At 42.3% G+C, this 27,161-nt stretch overlaps 1 protein-coding gene across 1 annotated transcript; it reads left to right on the top strand.

Moving 5' to 3' along the window:
- Positions 1-440: 440 nt before the first annotated feature.
- LOC117503801 (nucleoporin GLE1-like) lies at positions 441-27,161 on the top strand. Its single transcript, XM_034163064.1, has 16 exons — positions 441-570; positions 8,335-8,568; positions 12,723-12,881; positions 12,989-13,137; positions 13,242-13,296; positions 14,125-14,148; positions 14,197-14,430; positions 16,111-16,333; positions 17,001-17,113; positions 17,797-18,009; positions 24,602-24,792; positions 25,419-25,548; positions 25,933-26,037; positions 26,312-26,394; positions 26,941-27,004; positions 27,093-27,161. Exons 1-16 carry the CDS (start codon positions 472-474, stop codon positions 27,159-27,161), a joined length of 2,145 nt encoding a protein of 714 aa, XP_034018955.1. The 5' UTR covers positions 441-471.

Below are 27,161 nucleotides of genomic sequence, written 5' to 3'. Positions count from 1 at the left end.
TAAGGAACTTGAACTTTTTTATTTTTTCTCTTTTCCCTTATGTTTTGTTCGTTTGTTATTGCATTTGCTGATTTTTTTTTGTCTGTGTCAATCCTGGAGTTTTATTTTGAAGGTCAGAATCGCGTGCCTGTGAAGGTTTTTTTTTTTTTTTTTTTTTTTTTACATCATACAGGTTTAAATCATTCTCTCAACATCACTGGAAAACAGGAAACCGCTGAAATAAACTTTTGTTAAAAAAAAAATAGCGAGCCATTTTTGTTTGGAGCCGGAAGTTGGATATCACATGATGCGTGACGTCACAGTTAACGACCGTTAGTATATAGTTCAGCGCTCCGTAAACAATCTTCCCACAAACGCTGCAGTCCTGTTGGTTGCGGTAGTGCACAATTTAAGCTGGTTGCCAACCCACATTAAACACGAAATAAGAAGAAGAAGTAGAAGTATTTTGTTTGTGTTTACTGTTGTGTAATTATGCGGTCTGCAAGTCTACGATGGGAGACTTTGGAGGCCCTCAAAAACTCGCCGAAGGGACAAATTAAGTTCGACTCACACTGGCTGGAAAGAGGCGAGGTAAGTTAATGCTAAGCTAACGTGAGCGATGATCTTTTGTGGAAGCCTATTTAACACCACTTTTTTACACTACGAATTACATCTAGCTCAGAAAATAACACTCAAAGCATTTATTTGGTGACTATTAGTGATGACGGTACAAAGAGGCCAAGGTTCGTTTTAGCAAGTAACCTTGACAGTTTTTCTGAGGAAAAAAAAAGCAAGCCGGCCACTCCAAAAAACAATTTACTCATCAATTTCGTTTCAATGGAGGCAGTACAGACAGCTCCTCAGTTCCGGAAAACTTTTTTTTAAGTCCAGCCATAATGCAACTGAATATCCTTTATTGTGTATTGTTGTATTGGGTATTTGGATGTTATCTAGCTGAAAAAGTCTGGATGGTGTAGCCCTTCTACTTAAAGTGTGAAGCAACATTGTGTGGTGCAAATATTTGCCAGAAATGGATCACTTTGCCCGGTTCTGGATCATGACACTCTGTGTCACTTTGGGTTCATTCCTGGCATCTGGCTGGAGCCCTTCTAATGCAGAATGATACACACTGTGCCAGAGAATGTGTTTTGAACACAAAATGATATAAATTATACTTATTGCATGAGAATTTACTTAGTTTCAAAAGACACTGTTATACGTATTTACTAGCAAAAAATGAAGTGTGGAGGTGAGATTTCTCCCGAATTAAAAAGTAAAAGCCCCCACATTCATGCCCATTTCTGATGTTGAGATGACCCCCAAAGTACACATGACTCACAAGTACTGACATGAGACTGCTGCTTCAGTGATCTACAACCGGCAAATTTTTACGTCAGAGATAAATGCACGCAGCAATTAAACAGCAAGACATGACACACTAACATTTTCTACCTAAGTAAGTATTTTCCCACTCTAGAACCAAAAACACAGAATAGCTAACTCACCTTTGCCATGTCTTAGAGATCGTTACTTTCAAATTGCAGGAATGAGTGAGTCAGAAAACGCGTGCACACCGGAGACACCGGGATGTTTTGATTCCTCTGCTGATCAGAAGGATGGCTGGATCCGGTCGAGCTTGTGGTCATTTGTAGAAAAAACATCAGTCTTTCCATTGGTACCAAGTATTGGCTTATTCGTGCTGATAACGAGAAATGGCAGCGCAAATACTACAACAGTGATCCGGAACTGGGCAAGTGACTGTGCTTGGAGCTTCAACCACTTGAGCAGGCAAGTTATCCTGGTGATTATCTTATCTGTGGATAAATGAATATTTCCTCAGATTGAGTCTTAGTATTGGACTTCTTCCTGGACATCTCGAATGCCTTCAGCACCATAAAGCCCCTTGTGCTCCAGGACAAACTGAACAGGATGTGAGAGAACCCCTGCCTGGTAACTTGGATCTCCAGCCACCTCACCGACAGGCCGCAGTATCTCAGTCTGAGGCACACCATGTCTGACACTGTGATCAGCAGGAGGAGTACAGGAGCCTAGTGAAGAACTTTGCTGCCTGGTGCCACACAAACCATCAACAGTTCAAAATATCAAAGTCAAAGAAGCTGGTCATTGACTTTGGGAAGTCCAGCCCAAGTCCGCAACCAGTTCTGATCAAGGGAGCTGAGGTGAAGGCTGTGGATTCCTACAAGTTCCTTGAGCTGTGGCTTGACAGCAGACTGGGCTGGACAACCCACACCAACCACCTGTACAGGAAGGGACAGATCACACTGTACTTTCTGAAGAGGTTGTGGTCTTTGGCTCTGAGTTTGGCTCTCACTGCGGTATTGTATCACTTCCTGTTCCGGAGCACAGCGGTGTTTTGCTGTATCTGTTAATTTTGGCTCTCTGTTGGGACTGTTTACACAGAGACTGCTACCTGCTGCTTTGGACTTTGAACTAATAGTCTTTTTCAAGACTTTTTTACTTTTTTACCTTTTTATTTTTTTTTTTTTACTTTTTTACTTGACTCTACTGGTGGTCGGCTCTCACTGCGGTATTGTATCACTTCTTGTTCCGGAGCACAGCGGTGTTTTTCTGTATCTGTTAGCTGTTTGATCTGCGCAGTTAGATTGATCTAGTTATCTAGATTACGATTTGTTTCCCAGTGTAATCTTTACGTGCCTTAACTAAAGCACTCCTTCTGCTGAATCACCTCTAAATTATTTACACATTATTCGCTTTGCGTGTTTTTAGGAATCCGCTAGCTTAGCGTAGCTACTAGCTCTTAGCCGATTTAGCATGGCGGCTTCTCCTGTCTCTCCCGCACTTTTCTGCTCTGGGTGTGAAATGTTTAGTTATTCCTCGGCCTCCTTTAGCAGTAATGGTACTTGTAATAAGTGTAGCTTATTCGTAGCTTTGGAGGCCAGGCTGGGCGAATTGGAGACTCGGCTCCGCACCGTGGAAAATTCTACAGCTAGCAAGGCCCCTGTAGTCGGTGCGGACCAAGGTAGCTTAGCCGCCGTTAGTTCCCCCCTGGCAGATCCCGAGCAGCCGGGAAAGCAGGCCGACTGGGTGACTGTGAGGAGGAAGCGTAGCCCTAAACAGAAGCCCCGTGTACACCGCCAACCCGTTCACATCTTTAACCGTTTTTCCCCACTCGACGATACACCCGCCGAGGATCAAACTCTGGTTATTGGCGACTCTGTTTTGAGAAATGTGAAGTTAGCGACACCAGCAACCATAGTCAATTGTCTTCCGGGGGCCAGAGCAGGCGACATTGAAGGAAATTTGAAACTGCTGGCTAAGGCTAAGCGTAAATTTGGTAAGATTGTAATTCACGTCGGCAGTAATGACACCCGGTTACGCCAATCGGAGGTCACTAAAATTAACATTGAATCGGTGTGTAACTTTGCAAAAACAATGTCGGACTCTGTAGTTTTCTCTGGGCCCCTCCCCAATCAGACCGGGAGTGACATGTTTAGCCGCATGTTCTCCTTGAATTGCTGGCTGTCTGAGTGGTGTCCAAAAAATGAGGTGGGCTTCATAGATAATTGGCAAAGCTTCTGGGGAAAACCTGGTCTTGTTAGGAGAGACGGCAGCCATCCCACTTTGGATGGAGCAGCTCTCATTTCTAGAAATCTGGCCAATTTTCTTAAATCCTCCAAACCGTGACTATCCAGGGTTGGGACCAGGAAGCAGAGTTGTAGTCTTACACACCTCTCTGCAGCTTCTCTCCCCCTGCCATCCCCTCATTACCCCATCCCCGTAGAGACGGTGCCTGCTCCCAGACTACCAATAACCAGCAAAAATCTATTTAAGCATAAAAATTCAAAAAGAAAAAATAATATAGCACCTTCAACTGCACCACAGACTAAAACAGTTAAATGTGGTCTATTAAACATTAGGTCTCTCTCTTCTAAGTCCCTGTTGGTAAATGATATAATAATTGATCAACATATTGATTTATTCTGCCTAACAGAAACCTGGTTACAGCAGGATGAATATGTTAGTTTAAATGAGTCAACACCCCCGAGTCACACTAACTGTCAGAATGCTCGTAGCACGGGCCGGGGTGGAGGATTAGCAGCAATCTTCCATTCCAGCTTATTAATTAATCCAAAACCCAGACAGAGCTTTAATTCATTTGAAAGCTTGTCTCTTAGTCTTGTCCATCCAAATTGGAAGTCCCAAAAACCAGTTTTATTTGTTATTATCTATCGTCCACCTGGTCGTTACTGTGAGTTTCTCTGTGAATTTTCAGACCTTTTGTCTGACTTAGTGCTTAGCTCAGATAAGATAATTATAGTGGGCGATTTTAACATCCACACAGATGCTGAGAATGACAGCCTCAACACTGCATTTAATCTATTATTAGACTCTATTGGCTTTGCTCAAAAAGTAAATGAGTCCACCCACCACTTTAATCATATCTTAGATCTTGTTCTGACTTATGGTATGGAAATAGAAGACTTAACAGTATTCCCTGATAACTCCCTTCTGTCTGATCATTTCTTAATAACATTTACATTTACTCTGATGGACTACCCAGCAGTGGGGAATAAGTTTCATTACACTAGAAGTCTTTCAGAAAGCGCTGTAACTAGGTTTAAGGATATGATTCCTTCTTTATGTTCTCTAATGCCATATACCAACACAGTGCAGAGTAGCTACCTAAACTCTGTAAGGGAGATAGAGTATCTCGTCAATAGTTTTACATCCTCATTGAAGACAACTTTGGATGCTGTAGCTCCTCTGAAAAGAGAGCTTTAAATCAGAAGTGTCTGACTCCGTGGTATAACTCACAAACTCGTAGCTTAAAGCAGATAACCCGTAAGTTGGAGAGGAAATGGCGTCTCACTAATTTAGAAGATCTTCACTTAGCCTGGAAAAAGAGTCTGTTGCTCTATAAAAAAGCCCTTCGTAAAGCTAGGACATCTTTCTACTCATCACTAATTGAAGAAAATAAGAACAACCCCAGGTTTCTTTTCAGCACTGTAGCCAGGCTGACAAAGAGTCAGAGCTCTATTGAGCTGAGTATTCCATTAACTTTAACTAGTAATGACTTCATGACTTTCTTTGCTAACAAAATTTTAACTATTAGAGAAAAAATTACTCATAACCATCCCAAAGACGTATCGTTATCTTTGGCTGCTTTCAGTGATGCCGGTATTTGGTTAGACTCTTTCTCTCCGATTGTTCTGTCTGAGTTATTCTCATTAGTTACTTCATCCAAACCATCAACATGTTTATTAGACCCCATTCCTACCAGGCTGCTCAAGGAAGCCCTACCATTATTTAATGCTTCGATCTTAAATATGATCAATCTATCTTTGTTAGTTGGCTATGTACCACAGGCTTTTAAGGTGGCAGTAATTAAACCATTACTTAAAAAGCCATCACTTGACCCAGCTATCTTAGCTAATTATAGGCCAATCTCCAACCTTCCTTTTCTCTCAAAAATTCTTGAAAGGGTAGTTGTAAAACAGCTAACTGATCATCTGCAGAGGAATGGTCTATTTGAAGAGTTTCAGTCAGGTTTTAGAATTCATCATAGTACAGAAACAGCATTAGTGAAGGTTACAAATGATCTTCTTATGGCCTCGGACAGTGGACTCATCTCTGTGCTTGTTCTGTTAGATCTCAGTGCTGCTTTTGATACTGTTGACCATAAAATTTTATTACAGAGATTAGAGCATGCCATAGGTATTAAAGGCACTGCGCTGCGGTGGTTTGAATCATATTTGTCTAATAGATTACAATTTGTTCATGTAAATGGGGAATCTTCTTCACAGACTAAAGTTAATTATGGAGTTCCACAAGGTTCTGTGCTAGGACCAATTTTATTCACTTTATACATGCTTCCCTTAGGCAGTATTATTAGACGGTATTGCTTAAATTTTCATTGTTACGCAGATGATACCCAGCTTTATCTATCCATGAAGCCAGAGGACACACACCAATTAGCTAAACTGCAGGATTGTCTTACAGACATAAAGACATGGATGACCTCTAATTTCCTGCTTTTAAACTCAGATAAAACTGAAGTTATTGTACTTGGCCCCACAAATCTTAGAAACATGGTGTCTAACCAGATCCTTACTCTGGATGGCATTACCCTGACCTCTAGTAATACTGTGAGAAATCTTGGAGTCATTTTTGATCAGGATATGACATTCAAAGTGCATATTAAACAAATATGTAGGACTGCTTTTTTGCATTTACGCAATATCTCTAAAATCAGAAAGGTCTTGTCTCAGAGTGATGCTGAAAAACTAATTCATGCATTTATTTCCTCTAGGCTGGACTATTGTAATTCATTATTATCAGGTTGTCCTAAAAGTTCCCTAAAAAGCCTTCAGTTAATTCAAAATGCTGCAGCTAGAGTACTGACGGGGACTAGAAGGAGAGAGCATATCTCACCCATATTGGCCTCTCTTCATTGGCTTCCTGTTAATTCTAGAATAGAATTTAAAATTCTTCTTCTTACTTATAAGGTTTTGAATAATCAGGTCCCATCTTATCTTAGGGACCTCGTAGTACCATATTACCCCAATAGAGCGCTTCGCTCTCAGACTGCAGGCTTACTTGTAGTTCCTAGGGTTTGTAAGAGTAGAATGGGAGGCAGAGCCTTCAGCTTTCAGGCTCCTCTCCTGTGGAACCAGCTCCCAATTCAGATCAGGGAGACAGACACCCTCTCTACTTTTAAGATTAGGCTTAAAACTTTCCTTTTTGCTAAAGCTTATAGTTAGGGCTGGATCAGGTGACCCTGAACCATCCCTTAGTTATGCTGCTATAGACGTAGACTGCTGGGGGGTTCCCATGATGCACTGTTTCTTTTTCTTTTTGCTCTGTATGCACCACTCTGCATTTAATCATTAGTGATCGATCTCTGCTCCCCTCCACAGCATGTCTTTTTCCTGGTTCTCTCCCTCAGCCCCAACCAGTCCCAGCAGAAGACTGCCCCTCCCTGAGCCTGGTTCTGCTGGAGGTTTCTTCCTGTTAAAAGGGAGTTTTTCCTTCCCACTGTAGCCAAGTGCTTGCTCACAGGGGGTCGTTTTGACCGTTGGGGTTTTACATAATTATTGTATGGCCTTGCCTTACAATATAAAGCGCCTTGGGGCAACTGTTTGTTGTGATTTGGCGCTATATAAAAAAAATTGATTGATTGATTGATTGATTTAACATCTGCAGTAAACTCCTCTGGATGTTCTTCCAGTCTGTAGTAGCCAGTGTACACAGTGCACATCCAGGCTGAACAAACTGAACAGGCATGTTGGCTCTGTGGTTGACATGAAACTGGACTCTCTGACATTGGCAAAGAAGAGAATACTGGACATTATGGATGATGCCAATCACTTTCTGCGCACCGTCATCAGCAACCAGAGCAGCCTCTTCAACCACAGACTGCTCCTTCCCAAGTGCAGGACCAACAGGCTTGGAATTCGGTTGTCCCTCAGGCCATCAGACTGTTCAACTCCTCACTTGGGGGGGAGGAGGAGGAGGAGGAGGAGGAGGAGGAATGAAAGGAACAGTAGTAGCCAGTAAACCAGTATTTATGTCTGGTATTGTCTGGTCTGCATTTATATAGTGCTTTTCTATCAGGCTATCAAAGCCCTTTACAAATAATGCCTCACATTCAGCCCGATGTGAGGGTGCTGCCATACAAGGCGCTCACTACACACCGTGAGCAACGAGGGGATTTTCCAGTCAGGCTGGGATTTGAACCAAGGATCCTCTGGTTTCAAGCTCAGTGCTTTAATCACTAGACCATCTCCTTAATTTATATTGTGTATTTCTATTAATATTTGCAAACTGTTCTTTTTTACTTTCACTTTAGATACGCTGTGTGCTGCTATACGATGCTGCTGGAACCTCAATTTCCCTGAGGGAGTCTTCCCAAGGGATCCATAAAGTTCTGTCTAATCTATCTAATCTAACAAAATGTGGGAAAAGCCAAGTGCTGTGAATATTACAGTGTATGGATTTACCTAATTAAACTCAAGCAGCCACTGTTTTATTTGTGCAGCTATCAGATTTTCAATTCCCCATAATTATTGCTCATTTCGGAATAACCTTTACAAGAAAAATTGTTCAATTGTAATTAAATCACTAACAAACCAAAGTTCAGATATGGAGTTATATCACAGAAGTCCAAAACAAGCAGTGTTTGGTATAAATTTGACCAAGAACAGGGGAGTTCCTACATGACTCGGAACATACAGAATTATATGTTGAATATGAAATGTTGAACATATTTAACTAAACATCGGTGTGTGTGTGAGAGAGAGAGATTTTCTTTGAGTTTGTAATTTACTGTTTAAAGCTTGCATGCATGATATTAACTTTTCTGTGCTTCTGCAGGATATCTTGGCAGGGTACAATGAGGTTCTCAGCTTGTCCCCATTTGCTGGTGCTGTTCTGGATCGGCTTACCAACCAGTCTTTGCAGACATCATTTGTGAGCTCTGGACACTCCAGCCCTGGCTTTTCTGTGGAGAGTCCAGCCTGTCCTTCTTCAGCTGCATCTACTCCTGAGGTCAACGGTAAACCCACTGTGCTTTCAGTGGCTCTGCCTTCAAAGTTTGACGCTGAGCAGGTGAGTCTCCCTTTGACTACACAATGATCTGACATTTTTGTTGTCTCATGGTGTGTGTTAGTGTGAGCAATTTGTGTGTGTCCATATAATTGAATATGTTTAATTAAATTATTTGCTTTTGTGGTTTAATTTATACACGTGCAATCTCACCATGTTTTGTGTGCCAGTTACAGCTTCTAATTTCTGTGCAATGAAATATGGGATATTCCTCCATTTTTCACCCTTTATGTCACACGACTTACTTGCACTGTAAGTAGTTGGTAATCAGATTTAGAAAATCCAGCTTTGCTGATGATATTCATCCGCATATACAGTAAAACCCACCTAAACCGTCAATGTATAAATGGATACTCGCACTCACCGGACTAAAGCAAAAGTCCCAATGTTTTTCTGTGGTTTTCCATGTAATGGCCCAGTCACACAGCACACGGCGATTCCTGAACAAAGGGAAAAAGTTAAAAAACGTTACAATTCGTTGAGAAAAGGTGGATGAAAGAGCTTTTATCACCGAACAGTCTGCGAAGCAAGAGCGCAAAAGGGACGAAAGAGGAACTTAACAAAACCGTAGCTCACGATCTCAATGAAAGGCGCCTGGATATTGGATATTATATTATAATGGATATTTGCTCACATGAGACAGAACGTCCCACCCCATCGCAATGCATTTTCAGTAAAACCCCCTCGGGTTTTTAATGAAAACAGTCTGGATGTGCCCAGTCACAACAGGCACGAAATGAATTTCAGCACCGACACTTGCTGATTTGAGGAAATTCGATGCCTCTATTTTTTTCAAACTGTGCTCAGACCTGGCACCTAAACAAGGCAGGCCTTTATTCAAGGCCGGTGATTAACAAAATGCTCCTTGCTGACTGCACTGTAATATGGTGTTAAGGTTCATATATCCCTGGGTGTGGCAAACCAAAGACAACTGCTTTAGATCAGAGCTCTCTGTGGGGCTGCGAACCCTCCCCACAGCATGACATGCACCTGCCAAACAATGGAGACCCAACAGGGCCGTGATTTGTCACTTTTACATTTTCACTCCTTCCTCTCCCGTCATATTTTATCTAATAGTTTTTGCAGTGCGCCCGCAGATTACATTTTGATCATGGATCAAATACATTTGATAATCAGACGCCCACCAACGCGACAAAGAACTTTAAAAGGGTCATGCGCATGTCAACGCCATTGCATGGCCACCGAGTTGTAGAAGCATAAATCAGGCTTTACGATTTTAAGGCACCGCAGCGGACTGAGGGGAAAAAGAGTGGCTCAGCTACATGTAATGCTTTTAATGCACATATTGCCCAGCACTTATTTAAGGCAGGCGTTTATTTTTTCAGACAAAAATTTGACTCAGCCATTAAATGAGGCAGCTCCTAATTCAAGGTCAAGGCTTTTAATCAAGGAAATACGTAACCCTGATTGGTGCTGGAGATTCCCCGTAGATTGTTCGGCCTGGTCTGTTTACTAATAAAATGGATTTTAAAGGGTAAAATGAATAGTAACAGGTCTCTTTACAGAGTACATCAGCATGCCACACGTCACCAGCAGTTAATCAGAGAAATTGAGTAGTGCCATCTGTGGTCATAGTTGACAGTACTGTATTATCTATTTATTTATTTAATATAGTGCATCCTGAACGTATTCACAGTGCTGCACTTTGTCCACATTTTGTTATGTTACACCCTTGTTCAGAAATGGAGTAAACTCATGGGGATAGTCGTGTGAATACTTTGTAAATACTTTCCAGGTGCACTGTACAAGTTGCTTTGGAATATGTTGTAAGACCTCCCAAACTCATTAAAAAAAGACAAAACAAACAAACAACCAAAAAAACAACAACCCAGTAATTTGTAGTCAAGATGTCACCATGAAAGAGAGTCATGTCTACTTTTGACACCATATTATCTTTTAATTGAGATATTAAAGGTTACTAAAAAGCCTTTTTCCAGTTTGGAAAAATTCCAGAGATTGTTCCCATATTGGTTCAGTAGCTTTTGCTTAAGCATGATTTCATTTTATCCAAGTTTCATATGGTTATTAAATTTTTTCATTTTTTGTTTTTTCCATTTATTTTTGGCTGTTTATTCGGATTGTACTGGCAGCTGACTAAACAGCTCATCCTCCACTTCCCTATCCATGGCCAAGTCCTGTAACTCTTCCCGAGGGATCCTGAGGCATTCCCAAGCCAGATGGGAAATATAATCTCTCCAGCGTACCTTGGGTTTCCCCTGTTGGATGTGCTTGGCAGGTGTCTCTAGGGAGATCACTTGGAAGCATCCTCACTAGATGCCTGAACCACCTCACCTGGCTAGTTTCAATGCGAAGCAGCAACGGCTTTACTTGGAGTCCCTCCCAGATATTCAAGCTTCTCACTCTGTCGAGGAGTGTAAACCCAGATACCTGACAGAGGACTCTTACTTCCACCCCTCTTATTTCCTTACTCTTACTTCCGCCGCTTGTTTCCGTGACCGTTATTATTTCAGTCATTACCCAAAATTCATGACTGTAGGTCACGACAGGAATGTAATTTTACTGATAAAACGAGAGTGTCACCTTCTGGGCTCAGCTGCTTCTTCACCACAATGGTCTGGTACAGCTTCCCTAAAACATCAGACGCCGCCCCAATCTGTCTGTCGATCTCATGCTCAAACTTATCCCCATTCGTGATCAAAACCCCGAGATACTTAAACTCCTCCAATTGGGGCAGTAACTCTCTCCTCACCCGCATGGGGCAATCCACCCTTTTCTTCCAGAGGACCATGGTCTCAGTTGTTTCACACTTGGCATCAAATCTGAACATTTCAATAATGCTCTATTTATTTAGTTTACTTTGACATGCTTGTGTGTTGACAGTCATGTTAATTTACAGTTGTATGCAAAAGTTTGGGCACCCTTGATAATTTTCACGATTTTTCTTCATAAATCATTGGTTGTCTGGATCAGAAATTTCAGTTAAATGTCATATAGTAGACGAACAGACTGACATTTGAGAAGTGAAATGAAGTTTGTAGTATTTACAGAAAGTGTGCAATAATTATTTAAACAAAATTAGGCAGGTGCATAAATTGGGGCACCCTTATCATTTAATTGATTTGAATACATTTAGCACTAATTATTGAAAGACAAAATTGGCTTGGTAAGCACTATTAAGTGCGCCATGAGCGGCACCGTCCCGACGCGCGAATTCCTCTGCACGTCTTTCATTACAAAATCTCCTGTAACAGTGGAATGTGCCGCAAAAGAGCTGATGTCCACATTTTCTGCGATTTCTCTGGTAGTCACACGACGTGCCAGATCAACACAGCCTTCACTTTGGAAATGATCTGGTCGTTTCAGCCTGTCGATGGCCGGTCGGAGCGCGGCGCGCCCTCTGCCGGTGTGGGCCGTCTTTAATCCGGTTGTAATGGTCCTTAATCTGTGTGACGCTGATAGAATCTTCACCGAAAGGCATCTGAATTTTATGAATGGTTTCCACCTGGCTGTCTCACACAGTTTACTGAAAAAATTTTCATGGAGCAAAGCGGCAGTCGCTCAGCCATTTCCCTGACAATGGAAATCCGACGAAGGGGCTGGACCAGTGCTCACTCAAAGCCTGCCCACAGGCGAATGACGCAACCGACAGGGGTGGAAAAAACTCACGCATGCGCACGAAGGTTCAAGCTTGGCTGATGCAAGCGCACATGATTCAAATCCATATCGTTTTTGAAAAAAATAAAAAGGTCCATTACTTTTTGGACAGACCTCGTATATTTAACTGAAATTGCTGATCCAAACAACCAATGATTTATAAAGAAAAATCATGGAAATCGTCAGGGGGCCCAAACTTTGACCTACCACTGTATCTTGTCTGTTTGGTTTGATTGTGCAGCCTGACTGAATGGCTCCACAACTAAAAGCTGATTTGCAAATTTTTAAAGTCACAAACAGTGACTTAGAATTAGAATTTAAATTAATTTAAAATACAATTAAAGTCACTTAATCTAAAATACATTTGAGAATGGAGACCTAAATGGGAAGCGCTGACCTACATTTCCTATTTTAACAGGTGAAATTTAACACTCTTCCTCAGCTATGATCCCCCCCCCCCCCCAAAAAAAGTGGAATGTTTGTGTTGAACTTGAGTTTTGTTGCACTTTAATGTGATACAGGCTACCAGCAGTCAGACGATGAACGGCCATTCAGAACCAGATGTTTGTAACGTTTCCAGCCCTACACTGCCGCCTGCCCTGTCTGTGCTTTCGCCCAGAGCCATGGAGATCGCGGGCCAGATACGGCTTTGTGAGGAGGAATACCGGGAAAGGGCCAAGGTGAGAGTGTCAGCTTTAAGTCTCTCCCCTAAAGCATCAGAAGCAAAGTTTCAAGTAATGTCTTGCACATATAAAATATAAACGCTTCCTTCCATCTCTTGGCCCAGATGGCACTCCGGCTGCGGCAGGAGAGACAGGAGCAGGTTTTTGCAGCCATAGTGAGCCATGCATCAGAGCAACTGAAACACTTTGAAGAGTTGATGGAGATGAAGCAGCGGCAGGAGCATCAGAGCATGAGAGACATGATCGACAGAGAGTAAGAGCTGGCATTTGCTGGTGGTGAACATTTCTGAGAAGGTTGATATGATGTGTGTGTTGAAACTCTATCTCCCACCCCCACCGCCTCTTTCTGCATGGCAGGACTAAAGAGAGCATAAGGCGCCAGGAGAAGCTGAAGGAAGAGCACAGAATAAAGGTATTGTGGTCTGCTGTATTTGAGAGGTTTGGTAGTTCTGTCTCCACGAGCACACATTAAATTAATAACACAATTTACCAGGCAGCAGCTTTGCTCTTGATGGTAACCAAACCGGGGTTTTTGAAAATTACAGCGCAATTCAAGCTGCATATCACTTCAACCACACCTGCTCCTAATTTTCATCATGCATGTGATGATGATATTTTCTGCAACAAACCTAGAAATGTCCAGCGGGTGGCACTGTCTATGGAATATTACATAAGCAAAACAGATGTGGTTTTTGGATTGACCTGTGGCACCAGAGTTGAGGAACATCTAATCAGTTTGTCCTCATTATTTGCCCTTTTAATTTAGAGAACTATAAGATGCGAGAACTTACTGTTCGTGACTTGTCTATTCCCACACTGGATTTTACAATATATATATGTTGAAAGTGAGCTTGAAGTCAGAGGTTCATCTGGGAAACTCAGGCCAAATCACCTACATTGACTTCACCATGAGCAGTCGGTGTAAATAATCAATGAACAGCTATTGAACTAATTATGATAATACAATGCAGGTTATGTCTTAAGACTGAGGTCACAATGTTACTGGTGTTGACTGTTGCTCTTGTTTACAATTTGTATCTTGGAATTTTCAATCGGGAAATAGTGACATTTCTGTTTGTCTGGATTCCTGTTCCTGTTAGCTAAAAACACTCTGTATGTTCTGTCAGTTTGGTGTAGTATCGTTGCCCTCATCCAGTCACCACTGGTTACTTAGCGGTTTGATGACTGCTCATGAATGCTGCCAGTTAATCAGTTTGGTCTTCATCCTTGTTGCTGTCAGATCCTGAACCTGCGCCAGCGGGAGGCGGAGCTTGAGCGCCAGCGGGAGGCGGAGCTTGAGCGCCAGCGGGAGGCGGAGCTTGAGCGCCAGCGGGAGGCGGAGCTTGAGCGCCAGCGGGAGGCGGAGGGCAGTGAGAGATTACGGAACCTCAACAGTATCCAGAAGGAGATCTTGCAGCTCAACCAGCTGCTGCAGCTGTCCACCCAGACTATGACCTTCATCCCGCCAACCTGTCTCAGTACATACAGCACCCGTGGGAACCAGCTCTGCTCTCAGGTGTCAGAGGTTGTGAGAAAAACATCAGAGGTCAGTTATGGAGTTTGTTTATATTTGATATTTCTTGCTCTGAAGGGGGAGGGGGGTCACTCAAAGGGATACCCTTGTGACTGTGAGGTCTGCATTTTTTAGTTTATTTATTTTTACTTTATTTTTGTTACTTTAACCGTCTGGCATCCACAGCATCAGCTTCTTTTTGGCTCCTCCCCTGGTGGGGACACCACAGCAGATCATCAGTCTCCATCTCACCTGGTCCTCTGCATCTTCCTCTGTAACACCAACCGCCCCATGCCCTCCACCCGGCAAGTCCATAAACCTTCTATTTAGCCTCAATCTTGTCATCTTGCCTGGTGGCTCCATCCTCAGCATCCTTCTCCCTGTGTACCCTGTAAACCTGTTCATCCTCATCACTCCCAAAGCAAATCACAGCATCATCAGCTCCACCTCCTGTCTTGTTGTTAGCACTATCTTGTACACTTTCCCCTTCACGCTTGCAAATGTCCTATCACAAATCAATCCTGCCTTTTGTCCACCCACTCCACCCTGCCTGCACTTCATGCCTTTATCACACTCTCCACTTCTTTGCATAGTTCACCCTCCAAGTATTCCAACTCATCTACTTTCACCACTGCCACTCACTGCAGCAGCAGTGCTCCACTGTGCTCCTCTTACCATTTATTGCTTGAATGGTTTGCTTAAATTCAGCTCAGGTGTAGAACTTTGTTCAGTTTGAGTCTGTCTTTCTGGGACATATTCAATGAAACTATTATATGCAGATTGTAGCTTGAACAAAAAATTATATATATATATATATATATATATATATATACACACACTGAGGAAAATAAGTATTTAAACACCCTGCAATTTTGCAAGTTCTCCCACTTAGAAATCAGGGAGGGGTCTGAAAGTTTCATCTTAAGTGCATGTCCACTTTGAGAGACATAATCTAAAAAAAAAAAAAAAAAATCCAGAAATCAGAATGTATATATTTTTTAAATAATTTATTTGTATGTTACTGCTGCAAATAAGTATTTCAACACCTGTGAAAATCAATGTTAATATTTGGTACAGTACCCTTTGTTTGCAATTACAGAGGTCAAATGTTTGCTGTAGTTTTTCATACACTGCAGCAGGGATTTTGGCCCACTCCTCCATACAGATCTTCTCTAGATCTTTCAGGTTTTCAAAGATTTTCTATTGAGTTCAGGTCTGGAGACTGGGCAGGCCACTCCAGGTCCTTGAAATGCTTCTTACGGAGCCCCTCCTTAGTTGCCCTGGCTGTGTGTTTGGGGTCATTTCATGCTGGAAGACCCAGCCGTGACCCATCTTCAATGCTCTTACTGAGGGAAGGAGGTTGTTTGCCAAAATCTCGCAATACATGACCCCATCCATCCTCCCTTCAATACTGTGCAGTCGTCCTGTTCCCTTTGCAGAAGAGCACCCCCAGAGTATGATGTTTCCACCCCCATGCTTCATGGTTGGGATGGTTTTCTTGGGGTTGTTCTCATCCTCTAATCAGAGGTGGGACAAAGTCGTCATGAATAGTCAAGTCTCAAGTCAGCATATTTGTAATAGTGCATCCCAAAAATCCTAGATTTCCCCCTTTTGCATTGTTTTTGTTTTCAAAAATGTGCGTCATGTTCTTTGTGTCAAAACACAAACAAGAACTAGGATTTGGATGTGAGTAAGACTTCTCTCTTCTTCCAGGGAGATTTTCCTTGCATGGAGGACATGAATGTGGCGGATCGAACCCTTCACGAAATGAGGGATCTCCTCCAGCTGTTGCACAGAGAGGCCTCTGAGGTGCAGGAGAAAAAGAAAAAGGAGCAGGAGGAGGAAGAGGAGCTACAAAAGCAGGCAGCGATTCAGGCCCAGCAGCTGGCCGAGAAGACGGCCGCACAGTTGGCCAGGGAGAAAGCTGAGAGAAAAGGTGAGATTCAGACAGTGGAAGCAATCAGGAAAATTAAATACTTGTGTTAGCTCACTGTGTGGGACCATGGCATAAGCGCATTAAACAACGAGAAGCCGTGCATTATACGGTTTGAATGCATGACACGGAGTCTAAAACACCACTACGCGGAGTAACACCACTCCGCTTTGCTTCAGGTTATTTCCAGATTCCGTCTTTGTTTTAATCTGTCGAACCCCAAGCAATTTCTTCGTGCTTTATTGTTTGCTCTCTATGGGCTTATTTTTCACTGCACCTGCACATCCTGTACCTCTGTGGTAACAATACAAACATAGCTAGTCATAGGTCAAACTCAGAAATGGCTTTTCAGCACTGCAAAGTAGTTATAATGCCATAAATCACAAAAGAAGAAATTCTATTGTAGTTTATTTTACAAAAACGTTTAAAAAAGGTGGAATCTCTCTATATAGCATTTTCCCAAGTGCCCACAGTCACAATTCAGTTTCAGTTTATTTCATTTATATAGCGCTAAATCACAACAAAGTTGCCTCAAGGCGCTTCACACAAGTAAGTCACAGCTGCCTTTCAGGTATTGTGAACACCGATACTTGACACTGTATTTTTCAGATTTATTCCTGCATGTTACTTTTGTATTGGTAAACATTTGACGCATGGTTTCTGCCACCAGGGCTGAAGTCCAACGCAGATGATGCTACACTGACGTGGTACAACCAGCTTCAGGAATCGGGAAGTCAGTGCGCTCAGTCCTTCAGTCTGCTCTCATCTTCTAAAGATACCCAGGTTGGTTTGTGCTTTTGCTTGTGAACTTCTATAATGCAGTATTTGGTTAATAATAATAAATTAACTATGTATGTGAAAATCAGTCCCCCTGTGTTTTGAATGCTACTGGGATTTAAGTGTTTTGGTGGGGTCAAACAAAAATCATGAACTTCTCAGATTTCTTATGCAATCCACAAGAGGGTGAAGTTCTTGGAAACTATTTCATACTAGAATTTTTGAATGTGCTTTAAAGAGTTCTAGTCTCTTTCTGCTGAGCTTGTAATTATGAGATGATCATGCATTTTACTGCAAACAAGCTAAAAGAGTTCAGATGGTTGCTCTTTGTCTACTGTTATATTAGTTATTACTGGCCTTCAGCCTAAAACTGCGCAATTTAAAAATATAGAAAATTTGCCAGATTTCTCACTTGTCTGCTACTTTTGAATGTGAACTTTATGTAATTTTTAGAGAATTAAATTCATATGTAAAAGTGATCCCATGGTGGGTGATAATGGCAACAAAGGATTTATTTATTTATTGTGCTACAGAACATTTATTTTGTGCCACAATGGTGACATGATAGACAAGTAAGAAAAAAAACCTGCTGTTGAAGTGATTCTTATGTGAAACAGCAGCTGACGGCTTGATTTATTTCTGAGTTGGTTTTTGTGCAGACTGTCTTGATTTCTCTTCCCTGCATTCAGATCAAGAAGCTGAGGATGGACCTTAAGAAAGCAGCCACCACCCCTATTAATCAGATCTCCAGCGTCTCCGGGAACCAGCTTCGAGAAATCTTCGACAAGTTGGACAAGCTGCTCTCCGGACGACCGGTGGTGACTAGGGGGAGGTCTGTCTCCACCTCTGATCATCCACAGGGCCTGGACTTTGTTTATTATAGAACAGCAGAGATGCTCGTGGTGAGTCATCTTATTTGTGTCTAATATATAAAGTAACAAAAGAGTTGGTTTCAAAAAGCAGATAGCACAATAATAAGAAATGGTGGTCAGGTAAAATTCCCAAAATACCTTTTACATTTTTAAATTGAGTCTTTAATATTAAAGGTAAATTCTTTTCCCCTCTTTGTTACAACCACTATTTTCATGTCCCTTTAATTTACAAAATTATCCTGATACTAGAGCTCTTGCCATAATTCTATTGTACCTGCATTAGTGGTACCTGTCCACCAGGTGGAGTTTTTGTTCCATTTCAAAAACCTGGAGCAGGCTGCTGTGCAACAGGACAATGAACCTGCACTGTATATCCTTTTCCTGCTTTGTGAGCATCAAGTGTAAACTGATGCACTGTCTGATTCAGGCACAGACAGCACATGCGTGAGCGGGGCGTTTGGAGCTACGCAGGAGTCTAACACTTTTGGACTTTTGCACTATATATTTTGGGATTTTTAATCCTTGTTGCGCTCTGCTTTTTTGAATGCAAGTCACTGACGAACAACTGGGACCAAAGAAAGTGGCTGAGGATATTGATGACATCAAACAATCTCTGGAGTTTTTGTCGGAAGAGGTTTCTGCTGTCAGGCAGCAGCAGAAAATCATTCTGGACTTGGTCGAGGAGGTGAAGGTGCTGAAACTCCAGAATGATGAAATGGATAAGCACATATGGATTTGAATCACGTGCGATTACATCAGACATGCTTGAACCCTCGTGCACATGCGTGAGTTTTGTCACGCCTGTCGGTGACGTCATTCGCCTGTGGACATGCTTTGAATGAGGAGTGGTACAGCCCTCCCGGCTATTTTTTCATTGTTCAGAAATGGCGCTTTCCTTTATCAAAATTTTTTCAGGACCTATGACGCACATCCGAGTGGACACCATTCGAGAAATTCAGCTGGTTTTCGGTGAAAAATTTAATGGCTGATAAGAGATTATGGAGTGTTACTTTCGCTTTAAGGACTGCCCACAGCGCCGGTTGACGCGGCGCGTTCCAAGGTCCCGTCGTCTGGGTGTTTCGAGCTGAGAACATCCACATTTCAGGCTCTGTTGATCCAGGACATCGTGAGATAACAGAGGATTTTCAGAAGAGGTCGGGATCAGCATTTTATCCGGACATTCCACTGTTAAAGGAGATTTTGTAATGAAAGACGTGCGGACAGATTGGCTTGTCGGCGCACAACCGCTCATGGTGACGTGCCACAGGAAAAACACCTCCGTGTTGATAAACCTTCTGTAAAATTCAGGCGGCTTTTGATGGCTTTCAGCGAGTGAGTATCTGAGAAATTGTTTAACAGCTGGGCATGTTCCAACTTGTCCTGTAAGACTCGAAACACCCAGACGACGGGGCCTCGGAGCGCGCCGCGCCGACCGGCTCCGTGGGCAGTCCTTAAAGCGAGAGTAACACTCCAAAATCTCTCATCAGCCGTTAAAATTTTCACCGTAAACCAGCTGAATTTCTCGAATGGTGTCCACTCAGTTGTGCCTTACAGTTTTTGAAAAAATTTTGATCAAGCAAAGCAGCAGTCTCTGAGCCATTCCTAAAAAATGAAAAAAATCGACGAGAGAGGGGACCACTACTCACTCAAAGCCTGCCCACAGGCGAATGACGTAACCGACAGGCGTGAAAACTCTTGCATGCCCACGAGGGTTCAAGCATGTCTGATGTAATCACACGTGATTCAAATCCATATAGTGTTTGGGGGAAAAAAAAAAACAAATCAATTTTATTTATATAGCGCCAAATCACAACAAACAGTTGCCCCAAGGCACTTCACAATGTAATTCAAAGCCATACAATAATTACTGAGAAACCCCAACGGTCAAAACGACCCCCTGTGAGCAAGCACTTGGCGACAATGGGAAGGAAAAAAACTCCCTTTTAACAGGAAGAAACCTCCAGCAGAACCAGGCTCAGGGAGGGGCAGTCTTCTGCTGGGACTGGTTGGGGCTGAGGGAGAGAATCAGGAAAAAGACATGCTGTGGAAGAGAGCAGAGATCAATCACTAATGATTAAATGCAGAGTGGTGCATACAGAGCAAAAAGAGAAAGAAACACTCAGTGTATCATGGGAACCCCCCAGCAGTCTAAGTCTATAGCAGCATAACTAAGGGATGGTTCAGGGTCACCTGATCCAGCCCTAACTATAAGCTTTAGCAAAAAGAAAAGTTTTAAGCCTCATCTTAAAAGTAGAGAGGGTGTCTGTCTCCCTGATCCGAATTGGGAGCTGGTTCCAGAAGAGAGGAGCCTGAAAGCTGAAGGCTCTGCCTCCCATTCTACTCTTACAAACCCTAGGAACTACAAGTAAGCCTGCAGTCTGAAAACGAAGCGCTCTATTGGGGTGATATGGTACTATGAGGTCCTTAAGATAAGATGGGACCTGATTATTCAAAACGTTATAAGTAAGAAGAATAATTTTAAATTCTATTCTAGAATTAACAGGAAGCCAATAAAGAGAGGCCAATATGGGTGAAATATTCTCTCTCCTTCTAGTCCCTGTCAGTACTCTAGCTGCAGCATTTTGAATTAACTGAAGGCTTTTCAGGGAACTTTTAGGACAACCTGATAATAATGAATTACAATAGTCCAGCCTAGAGGAAATAAATGCATGAATTAGTTTTTCAGCATCACTCAGAGACAAGACCTTTCTAATTTTAGAGATATTGCGCAAATGCAAAAAGCAGTCCTACATATTTGTTTGTTATGTGCATTGAAGGACATATCCTGATCAAAAATGACTCCAAGATTTCTCACAGTATTACTAGAGGTCAGGGTAATGCCATCCAGAGTAAGGATTTGGTTAGACACCATGTTTCTAAAATTTGTGGGGCCAAGTACAATAACTTCAGTTTTATCTGAGTTTAAAAGCAGGAAATTAGAGGTCATCCATGTCTTTGTCTGTAAGACATTCCTACAGTTTAACTAATTGGTGTGTGTCCTCTGGCTTCATGGATAGATAAAGCTGGGTATCATCTGCGTAACAATGAAAATTTAAGCAATGCTGTCTAATAATACTGCCTAAGGGAAGCATGTATAAAGTGAATAAAATTGGTCCTAGCACAGAACCTTGTGGAACTCCATAATTAACCTTAGTCTGTGAAGAAGACTCCCCATTTACATGAACAAATTGTAATCTATTAGATAAATATGATTCAAACCACCGCAGTGCAGTGCCTTTAATACCTATGGCATGCTCTAATCTCTGTAATAAAATTTTATGGTCAACAGTATCAAAAGCAGCACTGAGGTCTAACAGAACAAGCACAGAGATGAGTCCACTGTCTGAGGCCTAAGAAGATCATTTGTAACCTTCACTAATGCTGTTTCTGTACTATGATGAATTCTAAAACCTGACTGAAACTCTTCAAATAGACCATTCCTCTGCAGATGATCAGTTAGCTGTTTTACGACTACCCTTTCAAGGATTTTTGAGAGAAAAGGAAGGTTGGAGATTGGCCTATAATTAGCTAAGATAGGTGGGTAGGGCTTCCTTGAGCAGCCTGGTAGGAATGGGGTCTAATAGACATGTTGATGGTTTGGAGGAAGTACCTAATGAAAATAACTCAGACAGAACAATCGAGGAGAAGGAGTCTAACCAAATACTGGCATCACTGAAAGCAGCCAAAGATAACGATATGTCTTTGGGATGGTTATGAGTAACTTTTTCTCTAATAGTTAAAAATTTTATTAGCAAATAAAGTCATGAAGTCATTACTAGTTACAGTTAAAGGAATACTTGGCTCAATAGACCTCTGACTCTTTGTCAGCCTGGCTACATTGCTGAAACGAAACCTGAGGTTGTTCTTATTTTCTTCAATTAGTGATGAGTAGTAAGATGTCCTAGCTTTACGGAGGGCTTTTTTATAGAGCAACAGACTCTTTTTCCAGGCTAAGTGAAGATCTTCTAAGTTAGTGAGATGCCATTTCCTCTCCAACTTACGGGTTATCTGCTTTAAGCTGCGAGTTTGTGAGTTATACCACGGAGTCAGGCACTCCTGATTTAAGGCTCTCTTTTTCAGAGGAGCTACAGCATCCAAAGTTGTCCTCAATGAGGATGTAAAATTGTATAATCTAGCTCACTCGCAGAGTTTAGGTAGCTACTCTGCACTGGTTTGGTATATGGCATTGGGGAACATAAAGAAGGAATCATATCCTTAAACCTAGTTACAGCGCTTTCTGAAAGACTTCTACTGTAATGAAACTTATTCCCCATTGCTGGGTAGTCCAGTTTTTCCACACCTGTCGGTGACGTCATTCGCCCGTGAGCACGCCTTGGGAAGGAGTGGTCCCGCCCCCTCGTCAGATTTTCATTGTCTGGAAATGGCGGAATGAAAAGGACTTTTTTCCATCAGATTTTTTTCAGATGCTGTTAGAAACTGGCACCTGGAAACCATTCGAAAAATTTATCTGGCTTTCAGTGAAAATTTTGCAGGCTTCACAGAGAATAAGGACTGTTAACTGTCGCTTTAAGGACCCCTTTAGGGACGGTCGCCGCGCTCCGAGCAGCGCGAAGACGCACAAACCACTGGATAATTTCTAAGCTGATGGCTCTGTGGATATGAGACGTCATGTGCTCTTTCTCTGGTAATCACAAGAGCTGGACATCAGCCATTTTCCCGCAGATTTCACTTTTAACCAGAGATTTTGTCATGGAATGCCGCGCGGAGGCTTCGCGCCTCACAACCGATTCGCTTGATGAGCGAGACAAAGGACACCTCCGTTTCGGCGTGTCAGAGGACAAGTTAGGACATGCCTGTCTCGGCTTTCAATGCTTACCAGTCCAGTAAGTATCAGAGAAATTGTGGAGAGCTAGACATGTCCAAACTTGTCCACTGACACGCCAAAACGGAGGTGTTCCTTTCACTCGCTCATCAAGCAAATCGGTCGTGATGCGCGAAGCCTCCGCGCGGCGTTCCATGACAAAATCTCTGGTTAAAAGTGAAATCTGCTGGAAAATGGCTGATGTCCAGCTCTTGTGATTACCAGAGAAAGAGCACACGACGTCTCGTATCCACAGAGCCATCAGCTTAGAAATTATCCAGTGGTTTGTGCGTCATCGCGCAGCTCGGAGCGCGGCGCGACAACCGTCCTTAAAGGGGTCCTTAAAGCGACAGTTAACAGTCCTTATTCTCTGTGAAGCCCGCAAAATTTTCACCGAAAGCCAGATAAATTTTTTGAATGGTTTCCAGGTGCCAGTTTCTAACAGCATCTGAAAAAAATCTGATGGAAAAAAGCCCTTTTCATTCCGCCATTTCCAGACAATGAAAATCCGACGAGGGGGCTGGACCACTCCTTCCCAAGGCGTGCTCACGGGCGAATGACGTCACCGACAGGTGTGGAAAAACTCACGCATGCACACGAGGGTTCAAGCTTGTCTGATGTAAAAACATATGAATGAAATCCATATAGTTTAAAAAATAAAAAGGACCTATATTTTATGGACAGACGTCGTATGTTGACAGTCCGGTCTCCATTTCTTGGATTGTCTTTTTCATTTGGTGGATTACATAATGAATCGCCACCGTGTTGTTTTTTACTTCTGCTTTTACTGCCTGGAACTCACTTTTAAGGAAATCAAAGTCTTCAGCAAATGCGATTTTATTTCTGATTTTATAATCATCGGAATTTCAGTTTTCAGCGAGAGAAGAATTTCCAAATTCACAGAGTCGATGTCCATCTCTGGTTTAGCTGGCTGTGCCGGAGACATTCCTGCCAGGGTGGCAGCAGGAGTGTGTCTCGAGGTGGTGTTGGGCCTAGTGGTCACTGCTCCAGTGACTGTAAATTTGCCCAGATTCATCGCCATTTACTCAAATGTATACCTTCACCCCCCTTCTGAAATATTTGCAGAGCAAATTGGTTGATGTATTAATGTGCAGCGCAAGTATTAACTTAAAATATAAAAAGTTTGACAGGAGCTCAAACAAAACACATCTTACTCCATCACCAGCTCAACAGCGCCCCCGGGTAAAAGGTAACAGGTTACTTTATTTATACCCGTAGGTAGATTTGCTTGCAGTCAGCGAGGTAAACGTCTAATGCACATACAGGAAACAGTGTTACAACACATATTTGACATAAAATTATGTTAAAACTAAAATACCATTTAAAAAAAAAAAAAAAAAAAAAAAGAAAAAAAAAAAAAAAAAAAAAAAAAAAACTCAAAAGTAAAGGTAAAAGTGTTCAAGGTTCCAACAAGTTAAAGTCCCTTCGGCTGCTCCCTTGTTTGCGCTCGGGGTCGCCACAGCAAATCCAGGGTGGATCTGCATGTTGATTTGGCATAGATTTTTACGCCGGATGCCCTTCCTGACGCAACTCCACATTACATGGAGAAATGTGGCAGGGGTGGGATTTGAACCCGGAGCCTTCTGAACTGAAACCAAGTGCATTAACCACTTGGCCACCACATTTAAAAAGAACAGATCAATAAAAGGCAGTGAAAATCCATGTGTGATAGCAGCTGCTGCTTATTCAGTTCAATGATAGCTGCAGGGGCGAAGCTATTTCTGTTCCACTTTGATCTCCACCTTGTCATTTTTATTTATTTATTTTTTCCATCTGTAGAAACAAGGAGAAGAGGAAGTGGCTTCCCATCACAAAGCAGCCTTCCCCATCGCTGTGGTGGTCTCGGGCATATGGGAGCGCCACCCGCGACTGGGAGACCTCATCCTCGCTCACTTGCACAAGAAGTGTCCGTATGCAGTCCCACATTACCCCCCAAAGAAGGCCGGCACATCTATGGAAGAATATCAGAGGTCAGTGGAACAAACACGTCACTGCGTGTTTCATGGAGACACAGTATGGGCTCTTGTGAAAGTATCTCTGTAATGACACGCAGTTGCTATTTCATATTTACAGACATGGTTGCCCCTTGGGTGGTAGAATATCTGATGCAGTTTCCAGGATGCTCTGTGCTAACATTAAACATATTAATGAGAATAAAGTCAGCTAATTTGGGAACGCAACTCCTTACCAATCTATGGTACACATAGATTATTTTTACCCGAGGCCATCAAATGCGGCCATCGGATATTGTGAAGACTTGCCGTCCGTCCGTCTGTCTGTCTGTCTGTGCTCAGCATAAGTCCAGTGCTGTTGCTGCCAGAGTCTTCAAATTCACAGGGAGCATTCTTGGGACACAGACCTTGGATAATTGGCAATAAAATATATCAGTGACCACTAATTATTACTGTGTGCAGATAAACTTACACTCATGGATACTTTTATGTTGTGCTGCTAACCGGGACATTAAATAATGTGCAATGTGTCCTTTAGTTATCATAATTGTTTCACATGTTGTGTGCTTCCTCTTGGAAAAATAGATTTTAAAAATAAGAGAAATGTGTGTAAGGTTTTGTGTATTATGTCATCACATCTGCAGGGTTCTCGGTTATCGTGTTGATGACTCTGGAGTTGAAGCCCATGGGATTTTCCTGAATCGGATGACTGGCATGATTCGTCTCTATGCTGGCATCATCCAGCTGAAGTGGCCCGACAGCTCCAAGCAGGTGGTAACAAACAGCAACATCAAATACACACGCACACACACACACACACCATAAATATTTTTGCCCTTTGACAAATTTGCAACTTGCAGTTTCAGAACCAACCTCCATATATGTGCCAAGTGTGGTGTAAACTTTAGTGGAAAAACTTACATTTTGACCTATGACCTGGTCCTAATGGTTGACCTTTGGTAAATTTGGTCTTAGTTGGTGATTCCAGAACCCACCTCCTTAAGTGTCAGGTTTGGTGTAATTTGGACACAATACCTGGGAGGAATGGAAGGAAAAAAGAGACAAATGTTTCTCAAGTTAATGTGTGGTTGTGTCATTTTGTTTGTGTGTTGTTGTGAGACATGTGAATAACTGATGTTGGACCTCATGTTGTTTCAGTTGGGCCCTCACGGTTTGAACCACGGCTGGCGCTGGATCGCCCAGATGCTGAACATGGAGCCAGTGACTGATGTCACAGCGACGCTGCTGTTTGATTTCCTGGAAGTGAGTTTTGTGTGTGTGTGTGTGTGTGTGTGTGTGTGTAAGGCTGAAGCAACCGAACATGAAGCAGGGGAACCTCATGACCATGTTTTCTGTAACTGCTGAGAGTTTGTTCTACTGAAAATGCTGCAGAAACGGTCTCCCAGTGGTCTTCAAGAGTAACTATATCAGCACACTTGGAGCTTTGTGTGTTTAGAGAGAATGCTCTGGTTCATTTTAAAACTTTTTCTGTGCTTCTGCATTTTGTGGAGGTGTCTAAACTGTCGCCTTCATGCAGGTTTGTGGTCACGCGTTGATGAAAGCCTATCAGGACCAGTTCTGGAAACTCATCCTGCTGCTGAAAGAGGAATACCTCCCAAGGTACATGCTCACCTTCGACCTTAAATATGTGCATCACCTTAATGTGAACAGTTCCAGAATACTTCAAATTATGAATGTAGTTTTTTTTTTTAGGAAACACAATTTCACTGAAGAGTTTTGAATTATTAAATGAATCACTTGAGTCAAACATTTTGAAGCTTTTGAGTCCCGACGTCCAATTTAATTTAGATCCACTTCAAAATGACAAAAAAGTATAAATGTCAGAAAAAATATTCAATAAAATGTCAATGAATATCTTAGAGCGCAAAGTCAAATATCTCCCTTTGTTCAACATCCAGGATTTAAGTTGTTTTTTTCAAATCAATTTCTTATTAAATTGTATTCAGTTTGTCACTTTTCTACCTGATTAAAGCTTTTGAAAAGTAAACCTGCCAAACTTTGGGTTAGATCTTATTTAAAACCAGATTATCTGAAATGTAGCCTGATTAAATCCCCCCCTGCCCCTCCAAAAAAAAAAAAAGGTTTGTATGAACTGTCTGTGGCCTTGGTGTTCTTCCTTCTGATGAGTATTTTATTTGTCTGCAGGATTGAGTCTGTGACGATCAGCGGGGACATGGCCTCCTTTGCCCGACTCAAGTTGTTTGTCGAGGTGCGTCACTCGGTGCTCGACAAATTTAAAAAGTCACATTTAAGTATGCAGTGTCTTAAAAAATGATGACTTTGTCTTTCACCTGCAGACGTCGCTGCAGAGTCGTTACATCAGCCCACCTGAAGGTCAGCTGACCGCATCCTTCTGGAGCTCATGA

This window comes from Thalassophryne amazonica, chromosome 22 (assembly GCF_902500255.1).
Source record: "Thalassophryne amazonica chromosome 22, fThaAma1.1, whole genome shotgun sequence".
NCBI classification, from domain to species: Eukaryota; Metazoa; Chordata; class Actinopteri; order Batrachoidiformes; family Batrachoididae; genus Thalassophryne; species Thalassophryne amazonica.
Note: the sequence above shows the minus strand (reverse complement) of the source record. Positions and strands in the feature narration are given on the sequence as shown.